The 25,271-nt window shown below is 41.2% G+C and overlaps 1 protein-coding gene across 8 annotated transcripts; it reads left to right on the top strand.

Annotated features, from left to right (window-relative positions):
* The first annotated feature begins 741 nt into the window (after positions 1 to 741).
* picalma (phosphatidylinositol binding clathrin assembly protein a) lies at positions 742 to 20,553 on the top strand. Of its 8 annotated transcripts, none has more exons than XM_084564092.1 (21): positions 744 to 1,036; positions 1,261 to 1,499; positions 7,190 to 7,332; positions 7,568 to 7,643; positions 7,750 to 7,852; positions 8,214 to 8,307; positions 8,398 to 8,509; positions 9,759 to 9,865; positions 9,976 to 10,017; positions 10,576 to 10,661; positions 10,979 to 11,102; positions 11,324 to 11,451; positions 11,798 to 11,883; positions 12,829 to 12,912; positions 14,108 to 14,215; positions 15,099 to 15,227; positions 15,368 to 15,398; positions 15,488 to 15,587; positions 17,046 to 17,105; positions 18,904 to 19,005; positions 19,188 to 20,553. In XM_084564092.1, exons 2-21 carry the CDS (start codon positions 1,370 to 1,372, stop codon positions 19,200 to 19,202), a joined length of 1,860 nt encoding a protein of 619 aa, XP_084420218.1. In that variant the 5' UTR covers positions 744 to 1,036; positions 1,261 to 1,369; the 3' UTR covers positions 19,203 to 20,553. The 8 variants fall into 8 exon arrangements, with proteins under 8 accessions (XP_084420222.1, XP_084420218.1, XP_084420219.1 ...); XM_084564093.1 differs by having other exon boundaries at positions 11,318 to 11,451; positions 15,108 to 15,227; XM_084564089.1 differs by having other exon boundaries at positions 11,318 to 11,451.
* Positions 20,554 to 25,271: the final 4,718 nt, after the last annotated feature.

Genomic DNA, 25,271 nt, shown 5'->3' with positions numbered 1-25,271 from the left:
GACTAAGTCACTTACATCGATCAGGCATTACATTATGACCACCTGCCCAATATTGTGTTGGTCTACCTTGTGCCTCCAAAACAGCTGTGACTTGTCAGAGTATGGACATGGGCCTTCTGAGGGTGTCCTGTGGTGTCTGACAACAGAACGTTAGTTCTGTGGATCAGGCTTGTTCCAGTGCATCCCACAGATACTTGATCATTTTGTGATCTAGGGAGTTTGGAGGCCAGGTCAACACCTTGCGCTTTCTTTTAAAAAAATAAAAATAATAATAAGTTGTTCCTTGTGTGTGTGCCTGTGCCAGTTCTAAAGTAAATTAGTTAATTAAGTGGATAGAGTGGGTTAGGTGCAGACAGGGTAAGTCTAAATAGGAGTTACAGGGATTTTATATTCAGGCTGTCGTTTGCAGCAATTGGAGCATAATGTTTAAACGTTATTAGAGATCAGGACTGATAATTCACTGGCCTCAGTGTATTTAAAACAATGATGTAAACCCAGCAGACAGGCGCCGTTAAACATTTGAGTTTAGCGTGGGAACCGATAAATAACGTGAGCTGCGTCAAGCGACACGGATAACCGGAACTGACATGTTTTCACTACAAAATAAAGGCACAAACTCGAGCGTTGATGTCCACAACTATAGTTATGAGTTCATGAGTAGTACATGAGGTTAGGCTGTTTTGTTTTTGTTTTCAATTAAAAATTAACCTATGAATTTCGTCATTTCGTGGGGCAAAATCATGAGACACTGAATTTGTGGCAGGCCGAAAGTGGTTGTGTTAATATGTATTTCGTCAATATTTGTGGTTGTTCATTTTTTAACTCTTCCCAAAGCTTTCTTTTACTACATAAAGGGCACTGAAGATTGTGTATTTCATCGTTAATGTTTTATAAAAAAAAAAAAAAAAAAAACCTGCATGTTGCTTTTATGGTGAAAAATGTGACCGGAAGTAATTTCTATTTTTATTCCGACCGTCTAGTAGCAACGGTATGTGAGAAATACTTGTACGGGACGAGGAGACGAGACTGAAGACGTGTAAGGTTTAAATAGCAGCCGGGGTTTGTATCGCACGGCCATTAAATTTAAATGTATCCTGATGCAGACTGAGTTGGCGTCTTTAACACAAGGCGCATGGGCGGTTTTCAGTTTCCATTAGTTAGTTAGCTAGCTTAGCTGTAGCCCGCAAGGGGACATGTAAACGCCAGCCAGCCAGCCAGCCGTCGTCTCATCATTTCTTCTCTGTTTATGTTTGTCTCCAGTGTTGTCCGGTGGCACAGAGCCTTTTGGGGACCGACGCCGTCCACGAAACCCGGAGCAGTCAGCTGGATTTGAAGACCCTCTGTAACCGTTTATTTGATCCGATACAGGATGTCTGGACAGAGCATTACTGACAGGATAACCGCCGCTCAGCACAGTGTAACCGGCTCGGCGATTTCCAAAATCGTGTGCAAGGCGACCACGCATGAAATCATGGGGCCAAAAAAGAAACATTTGGACTGTAAGTAACGATTTCCTGTTTATTGCCTGTCGATATATTTCTACACGTACGCTTCCTTGCAGTTAACGGCTTTGGCAATGAGGCCTCCGCATATACACAGTGCATAAGGTTAACAATAAACGTGAACTTGTCAATACTGTGCGATCCACACGAGTTTCTGCTCTGGAAATTGTCAACTTTATCTTAAGACATTAGACCGTCGTGACAACCGGTAGCTGGAGCAGTTTTCTGACACCGTATCGGTGTGAGCAGCGTGGATCCTTTTTTTCGGTGCAGACTGGGAATAACGTGGAGGCTCTGGTGCATGTGTGTGTGTTTTTTAAATGATTAACAGCACTCTCTAGACAGCAGCAGGGTTTATTTCAACACCACACACAGGGTTTAATCCGATCTGCAAACTGTCTTTGTTTGTGGCCCTGGAGATGGGCACTAACACCAGGACAATAATCCGTTTGCTTTGTTGTTGTAAATGATGTTTTCATCCTGAATTGTTGTGAACACCACTTCAGATTTACTTTTAGCCTCCACCTAACAGCTGATTTGTCTTTCAACATGTAGAGGGACTTATAACAAACAGGTAGCTTGCACACTAAGTACCAGCATTTAAAATAGTAGTTCCCTTATGCATAGTGTTAATGTGGCTCACTTGATCTTATTCCTATAAACATAACCGCAAAAGCTTATCAAGTTAAGCGTTTTTTACATTGCATTGAGAATACTAGTTACTGAGACACCATGTCAACTTGTTTGCATTAGGACTCTGTGTCTAATAATTACTCTCTCTGCTTAAAGCTCTGTTGAATGTTTTGTGCAGCTCAGCAATTCTGGTGCCTGTTGAGTTTGTTCTTATTTCAGGAAGTGACCGTGTGGTTGTAGACTCTGACAGCTTGACGTATTGTTACCACTGAGAAAGGTTATTTTAAGTGTCACTTCTCTGTAATATCCACATATGTTATCGATACTGTGTCGACTGTAATCTTTTTGTAATGACTGTTTCCGTCAGCGTTTTAACACAAGTACTCCTGAAGAAGCGCTGGTCCTGGTGAAAGAATGATAAATATGAGGTCTAGTCTTTCCAATCGTCACATCATCATCATTATCATAATCATTATCATTAGAAGGCGTGAGAAGCCTTTTCCGTGTATTTGAGCGTTATGTAATTTGTGTCAAAATGACCTGCCGCTGTTTGCAGCTTTATTGTTGTGGTAAAATAGGTGTAACCCTCACACCTTGTTGTAAAGAGTCAAAAGCGTCCTCCTCAGAGATGCCATAAGATGTTAATATTTTTTTCTGCCTAAATCTTTTAATCAACTTCAGTCCTAACCATAAACACCAAATGTTTGATTAATTTCAGGAGTTTGATGGATTTTTTTTTGTCGTCAGATTTTCAAAATAGTTAAAATAGCTTATATTAATATCTCTTTCAACTTTTTTTTTTCACCCTCTCACACCATTTGCCTTATGGAAACCCACTCCTACCATTTAACATCTCAGAATGCTTCATGTTTTATACATATCCTCTCATTTGTGAGCTAGTGTGAACCACATTTCCTATAGTCAGCTTAATGATCAGCAGATATATCAACCCTGTTTCCGTTGGGAAAATAAGTGTTCAGACTGCTGAACGAGTGAACATACTCACTATCTAGCTCATTAGCTATTCCTGTTCAACTGCTCATACATGCAAATATCTAATCAGCCACTCACTTATCCAACAAAGGTTCAAAAAAGGCAACTGGACTTGTAGAGTTTTTTGAGAAGACGTTTCACAACTCATCCGAGTAGCTTCTTCAGTCACTTGGAAGCAACTCGGTGTGTTTAAGCATGCGTACATGGTCGAGAGACAATCTTCTAAAGTTCAAACCAAGCATCAGTATGAGGAGGAAAGCTGATTTAAGAGACAGTGAATGTGGCGTAGTTGTTGGTGCCAGACGAGCTGGTCTGACTATTTCAGATATTGCTGATCTCCTGTGGTTTTCATGGTCTGATGAGTCTCAATTTCTCCTGCGACGTTTGGATGATCCATGAAATCACGGATCCATCCTGATTTGTAACAACAGTTGAGGCTGGTGGTGGCACCATTAGCTGTCCAAGCAACATGCATTGTATTGCCTACTGCAGCCCTTGGCAAGGATGTGAATTCCACACAATGCGATCTTCATTTATCTTCTATGTTTTTTTTAACCTGGAATCTGCTATGAGCACCAACTCTGATTTAAATTTTGTTGAAATTAAGCCTTTTGTCAAGAATGTGATCTGGAGACGGACAGGAATCTCACTTAAGTTTGTTCTATTTAAAGAGAGCTGAAGGGGGCACTTGTGTTTTTTTTTTTTTTAAGTGTCTAGCTGGATTGCAGGTGAGATATGACAGTGTCTGTACTTAGTTTGCTCAAAATTAGTGTTCACATTCTTTAACGCTGGCATCCCAGGTTAACTCAGCCATCAAAGTCTGGTTCATCCATGGTCTTGTATGTATGCATTTATTTATGAAGCATTTAACAAATTATTGAAGGTACTATGTGCTGGAGAAGGCTTTGTGCAGTGGTCAGACTCTCCCATCATCAATACAAGATTCTGGTGAAAAATGAATGCAACACTGGATGGAAATAAATCTTGTGACATTGCAGAAGCTCATTGAAAACAATGCCACAGCGAACAGGTGCTGTAATCAAAGCTAAAGGCGTTCTGAAGCAGGAAGTAGAAACAAAAATGAACCCGACTGGCAAAAAAGACACAGCGCCAACTAGCGTTTGGGTGGTGTTGTTACAGCGCGAGCCAGACTGACAAGTGCACAAGTATGAATTGCTCGCACTGGCGTAGATTAGAGGCATAAACTCTGCTTTAGTGCTCTACTCTGCTATGTACATCATAAAGAAGTGGCAAGCTGAGTTGGCAGGAGCATGCTTACAATATTATTTGATTTATAACAGTAAGCTGAGCCAAGTAGTCATGTGCACTACTGAAAATACAACTGTGCCCTGATGTTAAACAGAAATTGAGTACATCTCGTCCGACAAAGTAATGGCTGCACGCTATTGAACACATCTGTACCTTTGCTCTCTCCCTCCCTTCCCATGCTGAATGCAATGTTGTACAAGAAGCATGTGACTGCTGATGCATCAGTTGACAGCCCTTAATCAGACTTCTTATGTCCTGTCCACTGGCTTTGCTCAATAGACCCCAATGTGACTCTTAAAGGCACCAATAAATTCAGTAGCCCAGCTTAAATCAACTACCATGCTCCACTGTAGTCCACTAGAGCCATGCAGCAGAAAAGTGTCCGGTTACAAATCACCTGTTGCTGGATGCCTGGGAGCCACGTAACACATCTGTGTTAAACTTTTTGTTATGTCATAATAATGCTGTGTTACAAGTAACCCCTAGCCCGTCATACACACTTCAAGCCTGCTAGCTTTCCAATGAAACCTTACTGGTGTGGACTGGACATAGTTTCAGGGACACTTCATGCTTGTTAAGTCTACATCATGTTCAAAGCAGCTGGATCGCAAGGAGATAGACATTTCCTGATTCTTGATCCTAAATAATGTTTGGATTGTGATGTGTAAACAGCCAACAGGAAGTTATTATGCAACCCATCCCCTTCCCAGATAACAGAGCTGATCAAATGTGAGATTGACGTGGATACTTCTGATGGCATTTCCCGGCAGTTATGCTGCCGATTTAAAAGCCTGCAGGACTTTCACTGACTATGTTTGACTACTGGGATTCTACTGTCTAAAAATATGTATAAAGTAAATTTCTAATGGAAAGTAAGACTTGTATCTTGTCTGACTGTGAGATTATGCCCCATGTTGATGTGGAGCTTAACTACACAGTTCATTGGCAAGCACTTTCAACTACAAAAGGTTGTAGGGCTGCAAGAAACGATTCGTTTTTTCCATCGATTAATCTTTCGTTCTTGCGATTAAATTAATGTATCGAATATTTTCGATTAACTTCTGGGTAAATTTTGTTGAGAAATTTGAACATGAAATCTATGAAGGAAAAACCCATTTCACACTTGAAGTTTTATCAAATGACGCTATTCAACAAAAGTTCAGATTTATAGAGTATAATTAGAAAACATGTTTTTACTATATTCTATCATTAATTAGCATACATAGTGTTGCGTGGACTGGGAAGCAGCACTGCCATCCTAGCGATTAGCATCTGCTCTTGCGTCTCTGTTAATTGGACTATTAGTTTGATGTTTGGTTGGTGCTCAGAGCCTAACCTTGTCATCTCTAACTTTGCCAAGTTCATCATCTTGGTTTTTTATTGTTTTATTAACAGGGTCTATGTAAAACAGAATATTATGAAGTATTGGGGAGAGTATTGGGGAAGTTTAACACAATTACAGAACTGGAAGTGAAACTACAGAAGATATTCTCAGTATAAAGGTCCCTTAGCCTTACAAGGCCTGAATTTGCCATAGAGAAAAGGCCTTATCATTGCTAGGCAGGGGAAAGAGACGGTTGATGTGAATAGGACTGTGGTTAGATAACCCCTGGGAGTCCAAATCAAGGCAAAAATTTTGACCAGATTCTTAAAGTGGAAACAGTAATGCACACTGACACCAGTGTAAGTGCTGCCTTTTTGTTATTATTGTTGTTTGTTGAATTGGAAAACCATGTTGAATCATGTTTCGGCTTCAGTTCAAAGAAACAAATCCATCAAAATTGCCCACTTGAGCTGCAGGTTGTTGTAATTTGCCCTTACAAAACAAACTTCAGGAGCACCAGTCGAGAAAGTTGGTCGTGAGTTTGAACTCCACACGGTCATTTCAGTTGCATCTGAAAAGCCCTTTGTGAAGGCCACACAAAAGGCTTTTTGCCTTTTACATACACAATGGGCCACCCATGTGACAACAAACACTGGATTGTTGAAGGAATCATAGATCACCATCATAAACCAGAACTAGTGGAAAGCAGCGCCACTTCCCGCACAACAGTTAATGTTAAATATAAAACCTGAACAAAATATTTCAGTCACTTCAACTGAGGCTCTGTGACTTGAAGCAGTTCAAATGCGATACCTGCATTTGCACACGGCCCGTGTTTGTGCAGTAGCTCTGGATCATGTACAATGTGCTGTTCCACCTCTTTCGTACCTCTTGCTAAAGAGTGGAATATTTAACTTGCATTTCTGAAAATTTTGAAATTTCTGAAATTTTTAGGGGCTCACAAGATCTGGCGTCACTGATCAGTTCATAACTTTGATGGAAAGACTAATCAGAGTCCATTTGCTTTCACTTAGGACCACATGGTTGTGGCATTCTGCCATAGCAGCCATGCTGAGGGTGTATACCCTGTCAGTCCACAAATCAAAGCCGTGGGTAGTAGCAGTTGTTTCCTCAGTGTGTTTTTAACCGTTGTGAAATAAAACCTTATTTCCTGGTACCAAAAAATGTTAACATTTACAATCACAGTCTTTTAATTTTCTGTTTTTACTGAACTGATCCACATTTGAGAATTAGGCAACACCTCAAATTCAAGCCTTGTAAGGGGGGGGGGGGGGGCATAATAATAATACTGCCCTCGAGTAAGTTATGTATAAGAACCGATTAAAGAAAATTACCAATCCACGAGGTGAACAACTCTGCTTTATGTTAATTGCAAACAAGCTATGTGTTGATTGCCTCACTACTGCGTTGGCTTATTATCCTTCCCTCTCTCTTTCTCGTCCCTCAGACTTGATTCAGTGCACAAATGAGATGAATGTGAACATACCTCAGCTGGCTGACACATTGTTTGAAAGGACCACCAACACCAGCTGGGTGGTTGTCTTCAAGTCCCTCACCACCACACACCATTTGATGGTCTACGGCAATGAGGTAAATCAAGTTACAGCTGTTGACAGACGTATCATAATGGACATCTTAAAAGCTTTTCCTCCTGCACTTTGACACCTTGTAGTATATTTCATGGGGTATGAGATATCTTGGTATCATCTCATAGTAGAGCACTGAATGTTACATCCCCACAAGTAAAGCAGTTGCACAGTAGTTGGTAAACTTGTGGTAAACATAACTTGTGCAAGTATAAAGAATTCCTCATGTTTTCTTGCAGAGATTTATACAGTACCTGGCTTCAAGGAACACATTGTTCAACCTCAGCAACTTTTTGGATAAAAGCGGCCTACAAGGTATACTTTCAACTTGTAACAAATACTGAGACGTATTCATCTTTGGCATGACATATATCTTTAAACACCCCCCTCTCCTCCACCCCCACCCCTGTGTGTAACAAAGGCTACGATATGTCGACGTTCATCAGGAGGTATAGCCGCTACCTGAATGACAAGGCTGTGTCCTACAGACACGTCGCTTTTGACTTCACTAAAGTGAAAAGAGGGTAAGGATCATTATTTCTAATTAGATTTCACTACAGTGCCTCCAAAACGGTCAATTCTGGAGACACTTTAACTGACTACGGTGGTCCCAAGCATCTGGGCATACCACGCCTACACAGAATTGGATAAAGTGCAACTTTATTTATTAACGTACTTGAGACTGTTGCACATACAATATGTGCATTGCAAGAGACAAGCTTGACAATATGAAGCCCTACACTGCAATCATTTTTTCACTGTCACAAACGTTTTTAAGTGACAGAACTCAGCCATATGCATTATCAGCAGGTATTTGCACACTCTGCGATATCTCAGAAGTATATTACGTTAACTTTGTTAAATAATTTGCCTTCCTTTCCACAGGTCTGACGGAGTAATGAGAACCTTGAACACAGACAAACTTCTCAAAACCATCCCCATTGTCCAAAATCAGATGGATGTCTTACTTGATTTCAATGTGGGTGCTCAACACTATCTGTGTTTAAAATCTGGTGCTCACATGTGCAACTTTAATCTGACATTCTCAACTCCTCCACTTTTGTTCTAGGTCAACGCCAATGAACTGACAAACGGTGTTATCAACGCAGCCTTCATGCTTCTGTTCAAAGATGCAATCCGACTGTTTGCAGCCTACAATGAGGGCATCATCAATCTCCTGGGTAAAAACAAGTTACTGTGTATCATAGCCTACCAAATGTGTGATTACTCACCTGTATTTTATGACTAAAAGGGAACCATGCAATAATGAGGGACAGTAGTCATTATTGCATACAGATTAAATTACTGCAGATGTCTTTGCAATTATGTGGTACTCAGCATTCAGCTTTGAAAGCAAGGAAATGCTTAGAGAGCGGTCAACACTGCTCTTGCACAATTCTTGGGAGTCTGTAATTAAAAATGGAACAGGGGAGAGCTGCTGGCTTCCTGGTACTGCAGACCTCTGACACACTAACTTCAGCGTGAATGTAATATGCAGGAAGCTTTGGTTTCTCCTGTTTTTGCATGTTAAGCATGCACTACATTGCTTCTAGGCCGTGCTTGCATACTTCGTAGCAGGAATGACTGCAAAGATCACCCAAGAGATGATAGCCCTATGCATAACAGTGAGCATTTTTTTTACACTGGCGCAAAGCTGAAACAGGAAAAATGTAGAGGAACTGTCACTGAGCAGAAATTCCAGCACCCTGCAAAGATCTCTTTGTACTTTGAACTAAAACTACAGTTCCACAAAAGTCCCCTATGCAAATCCCACATTCCTGTGATATGTTCTTGTTTACCTTCGTCCTGAATTCCAAGATTTTTAAGCAGACTTCCAGCCTTGAATTGTGCAACTGTGTACAGTAATGTACATTTTTGGAGCTGTGCATGCTTCCCTCCACCTTAACTGAAGCCACAGTGAATGCTGAAGAAAAAAGCAGCTGCAGAGCATGATGCTGCAACCACCACGCCTCATTGTGGTGTTCTTTTGATGATGTTACGTGTTGTTTTGTGACGTGTTGTTCAAAGTTCAAGTTCTTATCAGACAATTTACACATTTTCCATGTAGTTTTGGCAAAATGGATGTATGTTTTTGTAAAATGTTTTGGTGGACTTTATTGAAAAGGCCTCTGCCATGCCTTTTTGCAGCTTCCCTTCTTTTCCTATCAATTTTGGAGGGATGTCCTGTTCATGATGGTGTCATTCTTTCTGTCCCCACCTCCTGATCAATAGCTTTCAATGAGAAGGTCTCATTGATGCATGTGTTTATGCCAATTACATCAGTGTCTGTTGAGACTGACAATGTGTTTTATATTATATACTTCATGGAAAAACTGGCCCCAGAAGGCTACAAACTGTACTGAAAATACACCAGACAAAACGGAAATGACTGAAATGATTGTTGTGGCTGCTTTCTTGTTCCCTTTACAGAGAAATACTTTGACATGAAGAAAGCCCAGTGCAAAGAAGGACTGGACATTTACAAGAAATTCCTTACGCGAATGACAAGAATCTCAGAGTTCCTCAAAGTTGCAGAGGTAACTAAGGACCCCAGTCCAGCCACTCTTAAAGGAGCCTGGGATCATTTGGGTTAGTTTGCTGTTTTGTCCTCTTATAAATTCTCATTGTCTCCCTTCTCTCCTTGCAGCAAGTTGGAATTGATCGAGGGGACATACCAGATCTGTCACAGGTAAGCCAAGTTGAAAAGATAATCGTTTGACACCTTTGGAGTTACTTTAAATGACGTGTCGTAACGACATAGACTGCCATTGTTCTTTCACAAACTCCTTCCTTAATGTCTGCAAATTTTTAACTTCAATTGCAGTGCATGCCAGATAGGCAACGAATGTGCTCACTATTGCTCTTATAAAAACATTCCAGCTCACTCTCACTCCTGGCATTGCATGCCATACAGCAAATAAAGGTGTGAGGTGTGCTTTTTTTGTGTCGGGCTTGTTAAGGACATGCAAACAATACAAAATTAATTAGGACACTGTCCTTTTCTTCGTGTATTTATTAGAATTTACTTGTTCCAGATAAACCAGAATTAGACTGACACCCCCCTCCCCCCCAAATTTGTCAATATCGTTTCTCTTGCCACCTTTATTTTTCCTTCCTTCTGTCTCTATGCTTCCAGTTTACAGTTTGTGTAAGTATCTGAATCTTTTCTCTCTCTATCTTGAATATCTTGTAGTAGGCTTCTCTTCAGCCTGTGAAGCTTAATGTGTGTCAATGATATTTCTGCTAGGCCCCCAGCAGCCTGCTCGATGCCCTAGAGCAACACTTGGCCTCTTTAGAGGGAAAGAAAGTCAAAGACTCAACAGCAGCCAGCAGGTTGGTCCGCTTCATCCCCGTTCATCTGATTTGTTTCTGTAGCATCTAGGCTCGGAGCTGAAGCCAATGTTTGCTTAAGCAATTAATAGAAACAGAAAGTGATTGTTGAAATTTGGTTTAAAATAATGCATTTTTTTCTTAGCATGAAACTGTTATTTATGACCCACAATTTAGAACATTGTAGAATCAAATTAAAGATTCATACTGCAGTAAGGTAAAGCAAAGTTTTAAGGTAAAGCTTGCCAAAGTATTGTGTCTGTGTGTAAATGTGAGGATTTTCATTTGCTACCATTTTCTGTGTCCGTCCCCGTATTTAGGGCTAGCACCCTCTCCAATGCTGTCTCCTCCCTGGCCAACACTGGCATATCATTCACCAAAGTGGACGAGAGGGAAAAACAGGCAGCCCTGGAGGAAGAGCAGGCTCGCCTGAAGGCCCTAAAGGTACGTATGGTTATAGGGTTGTACAGGGTTTTCTGCATTCTGAAAGGTTGTAGTTGAGTGTTGTTGATGCTTTTCCATGACTGCAGTTGTCCGTGTATTTCAGCTCATTTTTGCAGGTCAGGGCAATCTTGACCTGCTTTTATTTTGAGATAGAAAAAATTTGAGTCCTATCATACAGGCTGCTTGGCTTCAGATTAACCTCCAAATTTATGTAGGAGCAGCGTCTGAAAGAGCTCCAGAAGAATCCTGGTATAGCAACCACTGACAACTCCCCTGTCTCCAATGTGGGCGGGCCCATCAACTCTGCTCCTGCCATCGACCTCCTCTCTACCCCCAGCTCCAACACCAGGTGAGTCCACAATGCTTATGCCAGATTGAAGTAACAACCGTTCAGTTTTAAATGCAAAATGGTTTCCCAAGTTCCTAGTTTACTTAAGGTTAGACTTTTATCCTTGTGTTGAAACTAGGATGATGTTGCAATGCTGATGACAGTAGATGAGCAGACAAAAACGCTTCAAAAATTAAAGCAATCGCTCAAATTGGCGCAACATAACTCATAAATGCATAAGCCCTTAGAACACTGGTAATACTTTTATGAAAAATGATTTGACAATGTTGCAAATGTATACTGTTTTGTTTTGGAGTGATTTATTTCATCTACCCTGACCTTTTCTTTTCCTGCTTGTTCCCTCCAGCTCGTCCAAGGCAGCCAACTCCCTGCTGGACCTCCAGCCGGCTTTCCAGCAGCCCCTGCCTCTCACCACCATCAACACATGGAGAGGTGAGAGCGACACTCTTCTTGTTGGCAGCACTTCAGTCCACACTGCAACCAACAAGCCCTATCATTTATTGATGGTAGAATTGTTGTTCATCAAGAAACGTGATTCTTGGATCTGTCATATATACAGTACACAAAGCGTATTTCTCAATGGGTTTTTAGTAACATTGTTCAACATCAATTTGCTAATATGTGCATTTTTGACACAACAGCCCCAGACAGAGGCACTTCAGGATGTCCTACTGTTGGTTTGTAACAAACATATTCAAGAACGTTAGGCATTTGAGGGATTGTTTTCACATTTCACTAGTCTCATTTGATTATTTCACTTCTTATACAGAAGATGTGGTGGAAACTACAGTTTTATAAACTGAAACCCTTTCCTCACACTACCGTTGTTGATGCTGTTCATCCATCATGGACACTGACACCCTGTCCTATGGGACACATAGCAATGAAGCGTTTGGTGTGATTGTTTTGCTGCATCTTCACTTTTTTTTTTTTTTTTTTACTGTTTAGGGCTCCACAAAACAAAGTCTAACAATGTCATCCTGGTTGAACATTTACAATTCCTGTGATTTAAATGGATAAGGAGTAAATACTTTTCTGCTTGCTCTTGGGGTTTCAGGCTCCGAGTTCTGTAATGCATCTTGAGACTATTTAGATTGTTTCTCACGCTATGCAAATAAAGTTGAATAGAACACACACAAAATACTTTAAAAGAGTCTGGAAAGAAATAGAGGAAATGCCTGAAGTGTTTCGGGCCAGTGCTGGAACACAGTGTCACATTTCTTTCTCACATTCACCCAAGATCTGGCATGCACTCGAAATGTTTGTTTACATCCACTATCAGACTAACTTCATAATGCTTGTTTTCTCAGCTTTTAACATTTTTGATGTGTTGCTTGCATGTTGATATTCATCAGCAGCATTTGTGTTTCTCTCCAGATCATTACAATCCTTTTCTTGAGTCGAGCTCTTCCCTGGCGTCTGATCTTGATACTGCCACACAGATAGAGACAAACATTGCAGGTACTACTGTGGACAACTGCCCGGCTGTCAGATTTCTGACCAGACATTAGTGAAGTGTACATTTTTTCGTGAGTTGAGATGTGTCCACTTGGTCGCTAAATCAAGAGAGCTGCTCCTGCTGAACATGCAACCTCCCTTCCTCATTCTTTCAAGAGCAGGAAGGAAGGTTGCATGTTCGCATGTGGTTACTCATTAGTTGTGTCCTGCCCTTGATTGTGCCCTGTATTTAGCCTAGCCATTTGATGACTGCTGACTTCCTGCAAATCCCAGTCGCTGCTTTTCCTCTTTTCCTGTTAAAAACCCATTCCCACTGTTGCTTTACTGACTTTCTTGCTGCTTTTTCATTTTTATTACCCCATATCTTCACCATGTTCACCCCTCTTCCTCCCACTGCTCTCTTCATCTGTTTCTTTGCCCGTCTATTATTGCTACTGCATGTCAGACTCCTTCTTTGGGCCAAGCCCTTACAACACCGCTCCATTGTTCCAGTATGAGTCCCCTGCTAACCTAATACGGTGACCTAAACATACAGTGCCAGTCAAAACTTTGGATACACCTTCTCATTCAGTGGTTTTCTTGTTTTATGATTGTCTTCATTGTAGATTATAAACAACCCAGTTTAGATTCTTCAAAATAGTCACCTTTTGCTTCTTGGCATTCAGGTTGATACACAGTTTTATACAGTGAATATCCATATTCAACTGCTGATTTAATTCATATTATGGCAAGAACCACTCAACTAAAGTAAAGAGAAATGACAGTCCATTGTTACTTACTAAATGGAGGCCAGTCAAAGTGGAAAATTTCAAGAAGTTTGAATGTATCCTCGTTCAGCCGTGATAACCACCAAAGGCTACGGCTCTAATTAGGATCGCCCCAGGAAAGGAAGACCAGGAGTTACCTGAAGGGATAAACAGCACTTCCAATCAGATAGACAAACATCCTACATAATCACATGCATTTTGTGGAATAATACATTTAAATAAATAAGACCATAGAAGTTTAATACAAAAATGAAGTATACCAATGCATCAACCTCAGAACACAGTGTGTGTGTGTGGCCTTGCATACTGTACATACACAACAAGTGGTCTTTTACGTGTGTCTGGTTCTGAAAGAAAGAGCTGTCAAGGTGTTTAGTATGGGTTTCTACTTGCTTGCTTCCGCTTGTGTTTGAGTTTTTTTGCTTCCCTAGGGTTTACAGCTTCCCCACCACTCCAGCAGCCACAGAACTCTACAGGTCTGAACGTCGACTTTGACTCTGTATTTGGAAATAACACCAACGGCAACATGGATTCTACAGGTAAGTGTTGAAGTGTTGTGCTACTGCACGCACTGAAGCGTTACGTTACCTGCGTTCACTGGATCATGTTGAGACAGCGGAACAAAGGGCTGGACTTTGATCTGTTTGCTCGTGTGTGCGTGCATTTCTGTGAACTATGGTCATGCTCGTGCAGTGCGTTGTCTAAACTAGACACTCGAGCCTCATCGGATTTTGAAAAAGACACTATCACAAAAACGTCACCAGCTTTGGTTCGTCATTAGACGTCTGTGTCGCTGGAAGAAAACCTTGCTGTCTGCTTGTTATCTGTGAAGATAATGTATTATTATGTGTAACATTTTAAAATCATATTGTCCCCTAGAGAAAATATAATAACAACAAATAAACATTAGCAGCTTGTATTTGTCCCCTACATTGTATTTAACATTGTGTGAGATGGATTTAGGAGGAAATCACACAAATTATGGAGAATGAGAAATTTATAAACATTGACACTAACGGTACCACTGAAGTGTGATTGGTTTTTACAGTTTCACCCTTTGCCGACCGGGCATAATTATTTTTGCACCCTTACTGGTTTCTAAGATGGTCACAATCTCACAACACTTTTCCTCTTTTTCCTCGTCCTGTCACACACTCTTCTCGGGACCGTGGCATTTTTGCATGGCACATGCATGACTGGGTGAGTTGACTTTACACTCGCTGCTCACATGTTCTGTATCTTTGAGTGCTTCACGAGAGACCTCACGCTCAATAATCCCTTCTCTGTCCGTGTGCTTGCGTTCCATTGTGCGTTTGTCTTTGTGCGTTGCAACGTTATTGTCTGTTTTCTGCTGCGTCTTAACCCCCGTCCCCCTCATCCATTCCCCTTCCTTTCCCTTTGTTGCCCCCTCCTTTGATTAAGATGTTTTAGGTGGCCTCCTCAAACCCACAGTGGCATCTTCACCAAGTCAGGGCATAACCCCGAATGGACAACAGCCCCACAAACTGGTGTCCAGCGACCTGGACTCCTCACTCGCCAATCTTGTCGGCAGTAAGTTTCTCTAATTTTGTCTGTCTGTTTTCTATATTTCACATGATTGTATAACTGGGTGCAGTGGCCCAGGTCTTTTTACATCTGTGTAAACTGGGTGTTGTTTTCATGTATTCCTTATTTTCCTCTGTACACTTTAGATCTTGGAATTGGCAATGGCACAGCTAAGAAGTGAGTATACTCAAGTTACACATTATCTTAACTTAATGTCCCCGATACTGCTTACTAAATATGACTATCATTTTACTTGACGTCTGCAGTGATCTTCACTGGAGTCAGCCCGGTGAAAAGAGACTGACCGGTGGAACCAACTGGCAACCGAAGATGGCTCCTTCTACCACCTGGAACCCTCCAACAGTGGTAGGACAGTCTGTTTTTATCTCCCATCTACCTACGTGAACATCAGCCGAGCATGCCTTGTAATAGGAGTTACATAAGTACTTCCATAATTCCATAAATCCTCGTAAAGGATACGAGGACCTCATTTAGGTCTGGATAGTAACTGACCCAAGTAGCCTTTTACTGCAGGAAGTAAATGAACTCTAGTCTCACTTCACAAACTGGAAGATCTTGTATATGCAATACAATGCAATCCGTATTTGGATATGTTATTTGAATATTAGCCACACTCTCAATATCTCAGTTGTAATCTGACATGGAATTTGGTTAGGAGGGGCTGGTTGACTTGACAACAAACATCACATATCCCAGGACAGTCTATCCCAAAGGGAGGCAATACTACATATAGTTTTTCTCTAGCTTCATGAGTTGGTAATAAAAGAGAGAACAAAGGGACGTACTTGGAACACTTTATTATAGCTTTTAGCCAGCCTTCATTTACTTTTACTGGAAATCATGAAACAGTTTACACCTTGATCTTTGAGTCAATGTGCAGTTGTGAATTCAGACAAATTATAGTATATTAACAACATTTCAGATACTCGGTAGCGGGTAGTGACTGAAACAGTTGTTAGATTATCAGAATATATTATATACATTTTCTGTCAGCTGATTCATCAGTTCATCATTCTCTGAACCCTTTATCTCTTCTGGTTATTTGGAGATGTTTTCACTATATTTATCCGTCACTCACTACAATCCCTAACGTGGTGGAATAAGCAGCAGTACGGAGTGAGGGACGCTGAACGAGATGCTCCAAAAACAATCCGAACAGTGTTGGAGGTGGGGGTGGACCGAAGGAGAGCTCACGATGCAATGAAAGACTCACAGTCTGTGGTGAAAGCCCCAATTCTGGCACCAGTCTGACTCACTTATACCTCCTCTGCCAATGATTGAATAGTTAATGAATGTATCCTTTCCAAGAGGGCCGGGGCGTCAGACAAATCTGGGTTTGTTATCACTGCAGGGGCTGTTGGGCAAGCAAGGGGTGCTCGGAGAAAGTCTGCTTTCTTCTCCCTAATATCTTTTCCACTTGGAGCTCCACACCTGTCGTTAACCCATTTCTAGTTCCCGGACTCGCCGCATTAGTAAGACATTAACTTCGTCGCCCAGTCATTTCCCTGTTTTAAAAAAAGTGCTTCAGCCCTGATAACACTGAAGCCTTTGAAATAAATTCTACTTAATACCTCATTGGGCAAGAAGTGATTATAATTTAAACTCTAAATGGATTGTTTCTAGAGACTCCATCATGATGTATTAGTGAATAGAGATTTTAAGGTTCAGATTTAGTTACTACAGTAACCTAATGTCCACTAATATTTGCTTATGGTGGATTAGCCAAGACTTTCTGTTAATGATCAATGTGAGTACCACTGGGTATCACTGTGTCTTGATTCAGATTTTTTTGTGTCATCTCAGGCGCCATCTGTCATGGCCTTCCCTGCAACCACACCAACGGGCATGATGGCATATGCAGTGGTAAGTCAGTAGGAAATGTGTGTTTGACAAGATTTCCTGTCCGTCTCGCACACACACACACACACACACACACACTTTTACTCCGCAAACAGCCAAGAAGGAGGGGATTTTCTTGTTTTATTAGTATGTCACATAGAAACCACTAATCCACTAATGGCTGTAATTCTGAAAGAACAGAACAGACAGATGGCAGCCGTCAGTGTGCACAGTAGGGGTGGGAATCGCCACAGCGTCAACAATGCTGAAGTAACGGCTGTTTGGCCTGTTGTTTTTTTTTTGTTGTTTTTTTTGCACCCCTTCAAAAAGCCCAGTCCAGTTCTTCAAACATATTCGAGCAGTGATACTGAGTTTTCAAAAACTAAAACCTCATGAAGCTATGATTTATCTGTTACCATCCCTAAACTCAGATTAGTTTGTGAACAGATTGCTGTGAAAATGTGGAATGGTAGAAATACAGTAACTAAACTCCACTAACTTGGATCTATTAACATCTATTAGTGTAGCGTTTCCTTGATTGAAGTGCACATGCCTAGACTTCTAGACTAAGTCAATCATTTGTAAATTTGTTTTTGTTATTTTAAGGGCTGCAACAACTACTTTTACAATGAATTCATTTATCGATTATTTTTTCAATGTATCTAGTATTTTCCGAGTAGTCACTTAATTCCTTGGTTAACCACTACATATATGTGAATTAAGAACCCATTTCAAACTTGAATTTGAACAAAATGTCCATTTATTCGGTGTAATTGGCGTTTTTACTATATTCATTCATTCGTTAATTAATTGGCACACGTTCAGTCCCATGCTAGCGAGTGGCATCTGCTCTCGATTATCACCAGAGGTGAGCTCCTTTCTCAAAAACACTTGATAAGGACACACCATCTGCTCCAAGACACTGTCCACCACCCAACAATAAGACAAAATTCACATTAATAGTCAAAATATTTAGCACAGCTACAACAACAGCTACAGTGGGGAGAAGTTTCAGTTTTAATAAGTGTCTAACTACTTCTTCTTCTGTCTGGATTTTGGCAGTTTTGAGCTAGTTGTTGTTTTCCGCCAGCTTTTCAGTAAACACTGTGACACAGCATATTCTCTGCAAATCGGCACATTTATGTAATCGACATCAGTGACGTCAACAAGTCGTTGCAGCCTTCTATATTTATCCGTTCAGTGTCAACCACAGTGAGAAAAGAAAGCTCTTCCCACTAATAAATAAACAACAATTACAATGTTGTGTTGAAGATCAAATAGTTGAAACCTAAAGCAGGGATGCACTGCATTCACACTGCTGGAAGAAAGTGGTCATTTGTGGCCCAGACCACCATTAAATGTGATCTAATATACTTCTGCTTTAAGTTGACGCAGAGCCTTCGCCGTAACTGACGTGCACCTCCCCAGAAATGTAACTACGCTCCGCGGCGACGCAAAGCGCAAGAGCTCCGATTGGTCCGCTTGGTAGTAGCGTGTTTCCGCTTTAGTATTTCCGGCTGCTTCTCCTCAATCTCCGCAGTTTTCGAATTGATAGTTTTGGATCAATAAAGAATTTCTGCAGAATTGCGCCGAAAGTTTCAGTTGCCATTGTTGAAAGTAGACGCAAAAATGAACCGGACACAGCGCCGACTAGTGATTGGGTTGCATAGTTACAGAGCGAGCCAGACCATCGAGCACACAAGAATAAATGGCTCGCGCCGGCGCAGGCTACATGCTTAGATTTCGCCGTCTATGTCCCACAGGACCTACGGCTGGACCGCCCAAAATGGATTTTAATGCTCTTTCTTTCCTTTCTCATTAGCCTCCTCACGTGGGCTCCATGATGATGACACAGCCCACAGTGATGTACAGCCAGCCTGTGATGAGGCCAGCCAACCCCTTTGGGCCCAATCCAGGTGGACAGGTAATAGATCCCTACATCTACATTCTCCCATTTCAGTTTGGATTTCACTCTCTTTCATTTCCTTGTCAGTTCTACCTCTTCCAGCTCTTTCTGCAGAATGTTCTATAAAGTGTTTTCTGTAACTCAGAGCTTCAAACCCCAGAGCAAGCTTTAAGTTGACCCTGCCGTTCTTATCTTTGCAGATGCAGTTTATGTAATCAGCACTGGGAGGGGAGCAGGGTCTTTCCCGTCTGAAGAAGAAAACTCACGGCAAAGTCAGCTATCAAAGCGAACCTGCCGTTTGCTTCTGATGAACTCGTCTTTTTCTGAGAATGAGACATTATAAATAAAATCACAATGACTCGGAGCAGCTCTGGCCGTCTCGGCGAGGCATCACTGTGGACACTGTGCCCATCTTGTCTTGTCATAGAGGAGCAGAAGAGCGCGTCCTGCCAGTGATCAGCCCCTACTACATCATGGACAAAGAGAAATGGCACCCAAGAGCTATCAAACATCACTATTTTATGTACCTGGGGGGGGGGGGGGGGACAAAGCCCATGCACATTATTTGCTGGTCATCTCTTTCAAATATCAATCACCATTACCAAAACTGTTGCAAACTCCTGTTTATACCACACGTTTCTTTTCTTTTCACGTATTGTTTGCAGTAGACATTCCTTGTGTATTATTTGTATTTATTTATGATGACCAGAGAGGAAAACATTGAGAAAAATAAAAAGATACAGGAACCCAGTGTTGTTCTGCAATCACACCACTGGGTTCCTGAAATCACATTAATAAAAAAAAAAAAAAAAAGAGGACCTGGAACATTTCACTGACCACTTTGTTGAAGAGCTTCCGGTTTATGCGTAGGAATGATTGATTGTAGAATTGAATTTTGAGTGAGATGATTTAAAAAAAAAAAAAAAAAAAAAAGTTAATATAAAAAGATGTCACGTTTTGCTGTTAGGAAATGAAATATTCTCTGTACTCGCATGATGCCTTGTACAGTTTGCCGTGGCTTAAGGTGGTCACACATGGTGCGGATGAACATAATAATTGATGAGAAACATCACATTGGTGGATTGCGTTCTAAAAAACTGTCAGAGGAACACTTATCAGTGTGGTCGCTACATTTTAGTGATCAGTAAAAAAAGTTATCACATAACGTTTTGGAAAGGAATCTGCATTTATGCCTTTGTTGCTTTTGGCATGCCATTTAGTCTTTCACATAACAAAGCTCCTGTTTGACCTTTTCAACCTTCTTTTTTATTTTTTTTTCATGCTTCGATCATATTTTCACTGACAGGCGTTTGGGCATTTAAGGTGATGTGGGGGTATGGGGAGCATCGGGTGCATATTTGGCTCCGACCAGTCACGGAGAGGTCCAGCTGTTCAGGAGAATAGAGCGCTGTTGATCAGTGCTGTGTGTAAAACCGATCCCGACGCCCGCAGGAATCGGCAGGTGTGAAAGTGATCCTGAATGCATTAACTCAAACATATTTGGTACATTATCCCTGCAGATGATACTTGTTTCTGATTTTCCAATAAAGTGCAAGCTTCCACAGATCTTTGCTTCCATTTTTATTTAAAGAAAGAAGAAACCTAACTGATCTGTTGCTATGGAAAGTATTTAGAAATATTTTATTTGCAGACCTCGGAAACGAAGAAAACTGTGTTAAAATATCTCCAATATATCCTGAAGTGTGTTTGGGAATTTTCATAATAAGTATGTACTTCTCACTGGTGTCAGTATATGCCTATCAGCCACAAGATTAAAACCACTGTCGGGTGAAGTTGGGATATATCAGGCCGCAAACAAACATTCATGTCTTGAGGTTTTGGAAGCAGGAAAAATGGGCAAGAGTGAGGATCTGAGCAACTTTGACAAGTGTCAGATTATCTCCCAAACAATAATCCTCGTCAGGTGTTCCTAGTATGCTGTGCAGAAGGTTTGAAAGTGGTCCAAGGAAGTGCAACTGGTGAACCGGAGAAAAGGTCATGGGCTCCAAAAGATGACTACTGCTCACTGGGAACAAAAACTGAAACAAAAAGACTGTTGAACAATTTGCTGAAAAAAAATAAGTGCATAGCAGTTAGCTGTATAGACATTAACTTTGGTCCACTTGCTTTTCATGTTAACATTTGCTGTAAAAGTAGTGGGCAAACGGCACAGTGGTGTTTCTCATGCTTCACCCTGATATGCACTGAAAGTACAGTCTATAAACTGAAGTTACTAGCGAGAAGGCAGGGGGAAATTGTTCACCCTTCCAGTCAGAGAATTGCTCTTATGTGGCTCACACTCCACCTCAGAGTAAGTCATTCTCGGTTGTTTATCTGCTTCAGCAAAGCTCAACTTACTTCCTGCTGAGCAGCTTTTGTTTTGATTGGTTGATACCGTTTCCCATGCAAGCAGGATGGAGCTTTCAAGTTTCTGCACGGACACAAACCCACTCAACCTCAAGTGTGGTCATTTCAAGGGCTGCACTCAAATGAGTTCTTAGACTTGTGCACTGGATTATTGTAGCCTTAGACCGATCAGTCATAACATAATGACCACCTTCCTAATATTGTGTATTGTGAATGGACATGGTCCTTCTGAGGGTGTCCTGTGGTGTCTGGCAACAGTATGTTGTTAGTGGGGGCCTTTGGGTCCTATGGGTTGAGGGGAGGGGCCTCTGTGGATCATCCCACAGATACTTGATCAGTTTGGGATCTAGTGAATTTGGAGGCCAGGTCAACACCTTGTGCTGTTGTTCATGTTTTCTGAGTTGTTTCTGAAGCGTTTTTGTGTGTGTGCCTGTGTCAGGCTGCATCCTCCTGGGGATGGCTGCTGTCATCAAGGAGTGTCAGAGTGTGTTGCCCCCGAACCAGAGAATTAGGGGTTTGATCCCTGGCACATGGACCACATATCAAAGTGCTCCTAGTCCTTGGAACTGGTGTGTGCATCAGGCCATTTGCTGTGTGACTAGGAGAACTGTGTTTTGTAAAAAGTCACTGAATGTGTTAAACGTGGGCTCCTAGTGACCGTAGCCAGTCCTTCCTCCGTGATTCTGGAGGCTTCTGCTGCTGAACCCGCAGGTGCAGCAGCTCGTCCATGTGGAACACGCACAAACACACATACACAGAGGAACCTCGATGTAAAAGCTGCATCCTGCTTGGCAAAACCTCTCCACCAGCAATAAGAAGATTCTTTGTTGCGCTGCCACTTCCTCTTACTTTGGATGCAGAAGTGGAAAGACGCAGGCGTGTCTCTGTGAGACACTGACTTTCATGATAGAGTCAATAGGCGGCTTAATAAAAGCCTTACTGTCAAAGTGGGGCTCTTTTTTTTTTTCACAGATAGTTAAGCTTATTTGACTATTCATTACGCTCTGTGCTTTAAGTGGGCTCTCCGATATTTATTCATCTCAGTCTTACCCTAGGGTGTGCTGGGAGTTTTCCCATAGTACCTGGTCATGGCAAGAGTTCTCACTATAACATTCTGCAACATCTCCGTTCATTTCATATTGTTCAAAAGTGTCACTCGCTGGCATTACGCAACGCTCACTTCTGTTCTTGCAAAAGTGTAATATCACTCGGTAGCTCATGGCGCAACAAATCTGGATAAATGGAGAAAAGCAGAAGGACAAGGACAGTGATGTTGGCCTGGCTTCAAAAAATACCCCAAAAAGAGAACTAAAGTCCTAAAATCTTGCATGGATAGCCTACAAAATCCTTATTTAGCTAAACTGAATAATAATATTGACTGCAATGAAGTTCCAGAAAACCTCTGACTGTAACTTTCCTAGAGACAACACAAAACGGAAAAAAGAACATTATATAATCAGCCTTATCATCCTGTTGTTAAAATTTAACATGTCACAAATCCAAATTCACTAACAATAAACTTTTAATCCAAACATTTGAGAATAAAACCAAACAATTTATTGAAATTTCCTTCCAGAATAAAAAAAATGAGTTGGACTGGAAAAGACACAGTGACAGTCGTTCCTTAACAACAACTTTTGATTTATACATCTAGATCAGGGTTCTCGGGGAAACTGAAAACATATTTACTGTACAAAATTATGTATTTGAATGTCAAGAAAAATACACAGATCCAGTAGCAGGTGTTTAACAGCATACACCAATCATAGATTCTCATTAATTGAAGAAAACCTCCTTCTTACTGGAGGAACACTGAATATAAAATCAATTCAATTTTATTTATTACGGAAGAGCATTGCTGCCATGCCAGAACAATAATTTGTTATCACGTAGGCTAATAACGTGAAACTTATCACGTTTTAACTCATGACGTTATAACGTGATAGCAAATTATTACGTAATTACGTGATAGCAGGTTATCGCGTTTCAACGTAAACCTATGACGTTTTTTATGCAACGCTCTTTCAAATACAGCGTCAGTAACTATACAAATAGTCTCAGAGACGGAACCCAGAGCCTGAAACGACGGTGGTAAGAAAAGAAAAAAAACTTTTAACGGGGAGAAACCTTGGAAAAGGGAGATGGAGAGAGAGACACGTAGCTGTTAACATGCTAAACAGTGGTAGCACATGAATACGTGGGTAGGAAGAGAGAAGAAATCACAGAAGAAAGTAGAGGACAGGTGCTCAATGCATCTTCCCCCAGCAGCCTAGGCCTATAGCAGCATAGCTAAGGGATGCTGCAGGGTCACCTGAGCCAGCCCTCGCTATAAGCTTTAGCAAAAAGGAAAGTTTTAAGTTTAACCTTAAATATAGAGAGAGTGTCTGCCTCCTGAACCCAAACTGGGACCTGGTTCCACAGGAAAAGGAGGCTTGGCAGCTGAAGGCTCTACCACTTATTCTACTTTCTGAAACTCTAGGGATCACAAGTGGGGCGGCTGTGGCTCAGTAGGTAGAGCGGGCTGTCCATGAATGTCCTGAGGCCCCCAGATGAAGTCAGATGCTCTGTGTTATCTCCTGTGCTTAGATAATCATTATAAAAGATAAACATACTTTAGTGAGACAGTGGACACAGTCAAGGGCGGATTGTGTTAATGCAAAATGTCTTGAAAATATGTTGTTAGGGTTCCAACTACCTCCATGGATGTAAAGGCGCGTGATCCCATCGTCTCATATATGATTTACATCATGCATCATTATATTTAATAGATAGTTTATGCTCAGGAAGTTGTCATGTAATATGTACACCAGCAAACTAACAGAGAAAGGAACTCTTCTGCCATCTTGTGGTGAAAGAGCGCAGCTGATGGAAAACCAGTCCATGGTGGCCTCATGATGATGCTGTCACCTTATCAGCGTTGTTGACGCCTACCACAATCCAAAACAGATGTCTTGGTTGATAACTTGTGCACCAACGCCTTCTTTGTAAAACCTGTCTCACTCTATGGGCTGGGCATGGGTACGCTTGATCCTCCTCCGACTCCTCCTCATCATCATCACTGCTCAAACTAAGGGAACATTTTTACCAAGTCCCTAGAAGTTTACTGGACAACAAAAAAATCACTTCTTCAGTTTGTGCTTGATTACGTTATTCTAATGCTCAGATGCTTTTTATAATTTAGTGCTTAGTACAGATAAAACAATTATTGTGGACGACTTTATAATTATTATTTGGAATATAAGTCCGTCTGACAATGCTGTATGTATATTTAAAGAGGAGGTGATTCTATAATTTGGCTTAGTGCCACGTGCCAAAACACTGAAGGCAGTTACCTAAACTTTACTCCTATGCAACTTTTATTACATTCTTGATACTGCTGTGGCCTGGTGGCTCTGTGTTGGTCTTTGCATTAAGAGGGTCCTGAATCAGAGGAGTCCTTGGTTTATGGGCCGTGCCATCATTACTAATTCCTTGTACTTGGCATGCATGTCCAAGTTACAATCAAACCCAAGATGAAGCTGAAAATGTCAGAAGGGATTATTGATGAAGTTTGCATCCAGGTCTGCAGAGAATGTTATTTATCTCTAGCTATCTCTAGCTCTAGAGAGTTCGTGGTGCTCGTAGTGGTAGCGTTATCTGATTCCAGCTCAGAAGGCTGGATGTTCAGTCGTGTCAAGGTCACATGGTAGCATAGTAAGAAAAGAAAAAATACACCAGCAGTCAGACCAGGAACTGCATTCTCAAAGCACTGAAAAGCAGATAACACATGCACATGAAACTAAATCACAAGTCCCTTTCAAAGTATAGTTGAAAACTGAAATGTAGGACAATGAATGAAAAAAATGAAAAATGTTATACACGCCGTTTTTAAAGTGAGAGGACAGGATTTACTTGAAGCTGAGAGCCTGGTACTCGGT

This window comes from Chelon labrosus, assembly GCF_963514085.1.
Source record: "Chelon labrosus genome assembly, chromosome: 17".
Taxonomy (NCBI): Eukaryota; Metazoa; Chordata; class Actinopteri; order Mugiliformes; family Mugilidae; genus Chelon; species Chelon labrosus.
The sequence above is the reverse complement of the archived record's forward strand: the minus strand, read 5'-3'. Positions and strand labels throughout refer to the sequence as shown.

Coding starts and splice junctions, on each gene's coding strand:
- picalma (XM_084564089.1), top strand. CDS start 1,370: ATGTCTGGACAGAGCATTACTGACAGGATAACCGCCGCTCAGCACAGT. Junction 11,452..11,797: donor ACCCCCAGCTCCAACACCAG/GTGAGTCCACAA, acceptor TGTTCCCTCCAG/CTCGTCCAAGGCAGCCAACT. Junction 11,884..12,828: donor CACCATCAACACATGGAGAG/GTGAGAGCGACA, acceptor GTTTCTCTCCAG/ATCATTACAATCCTTTTCTT.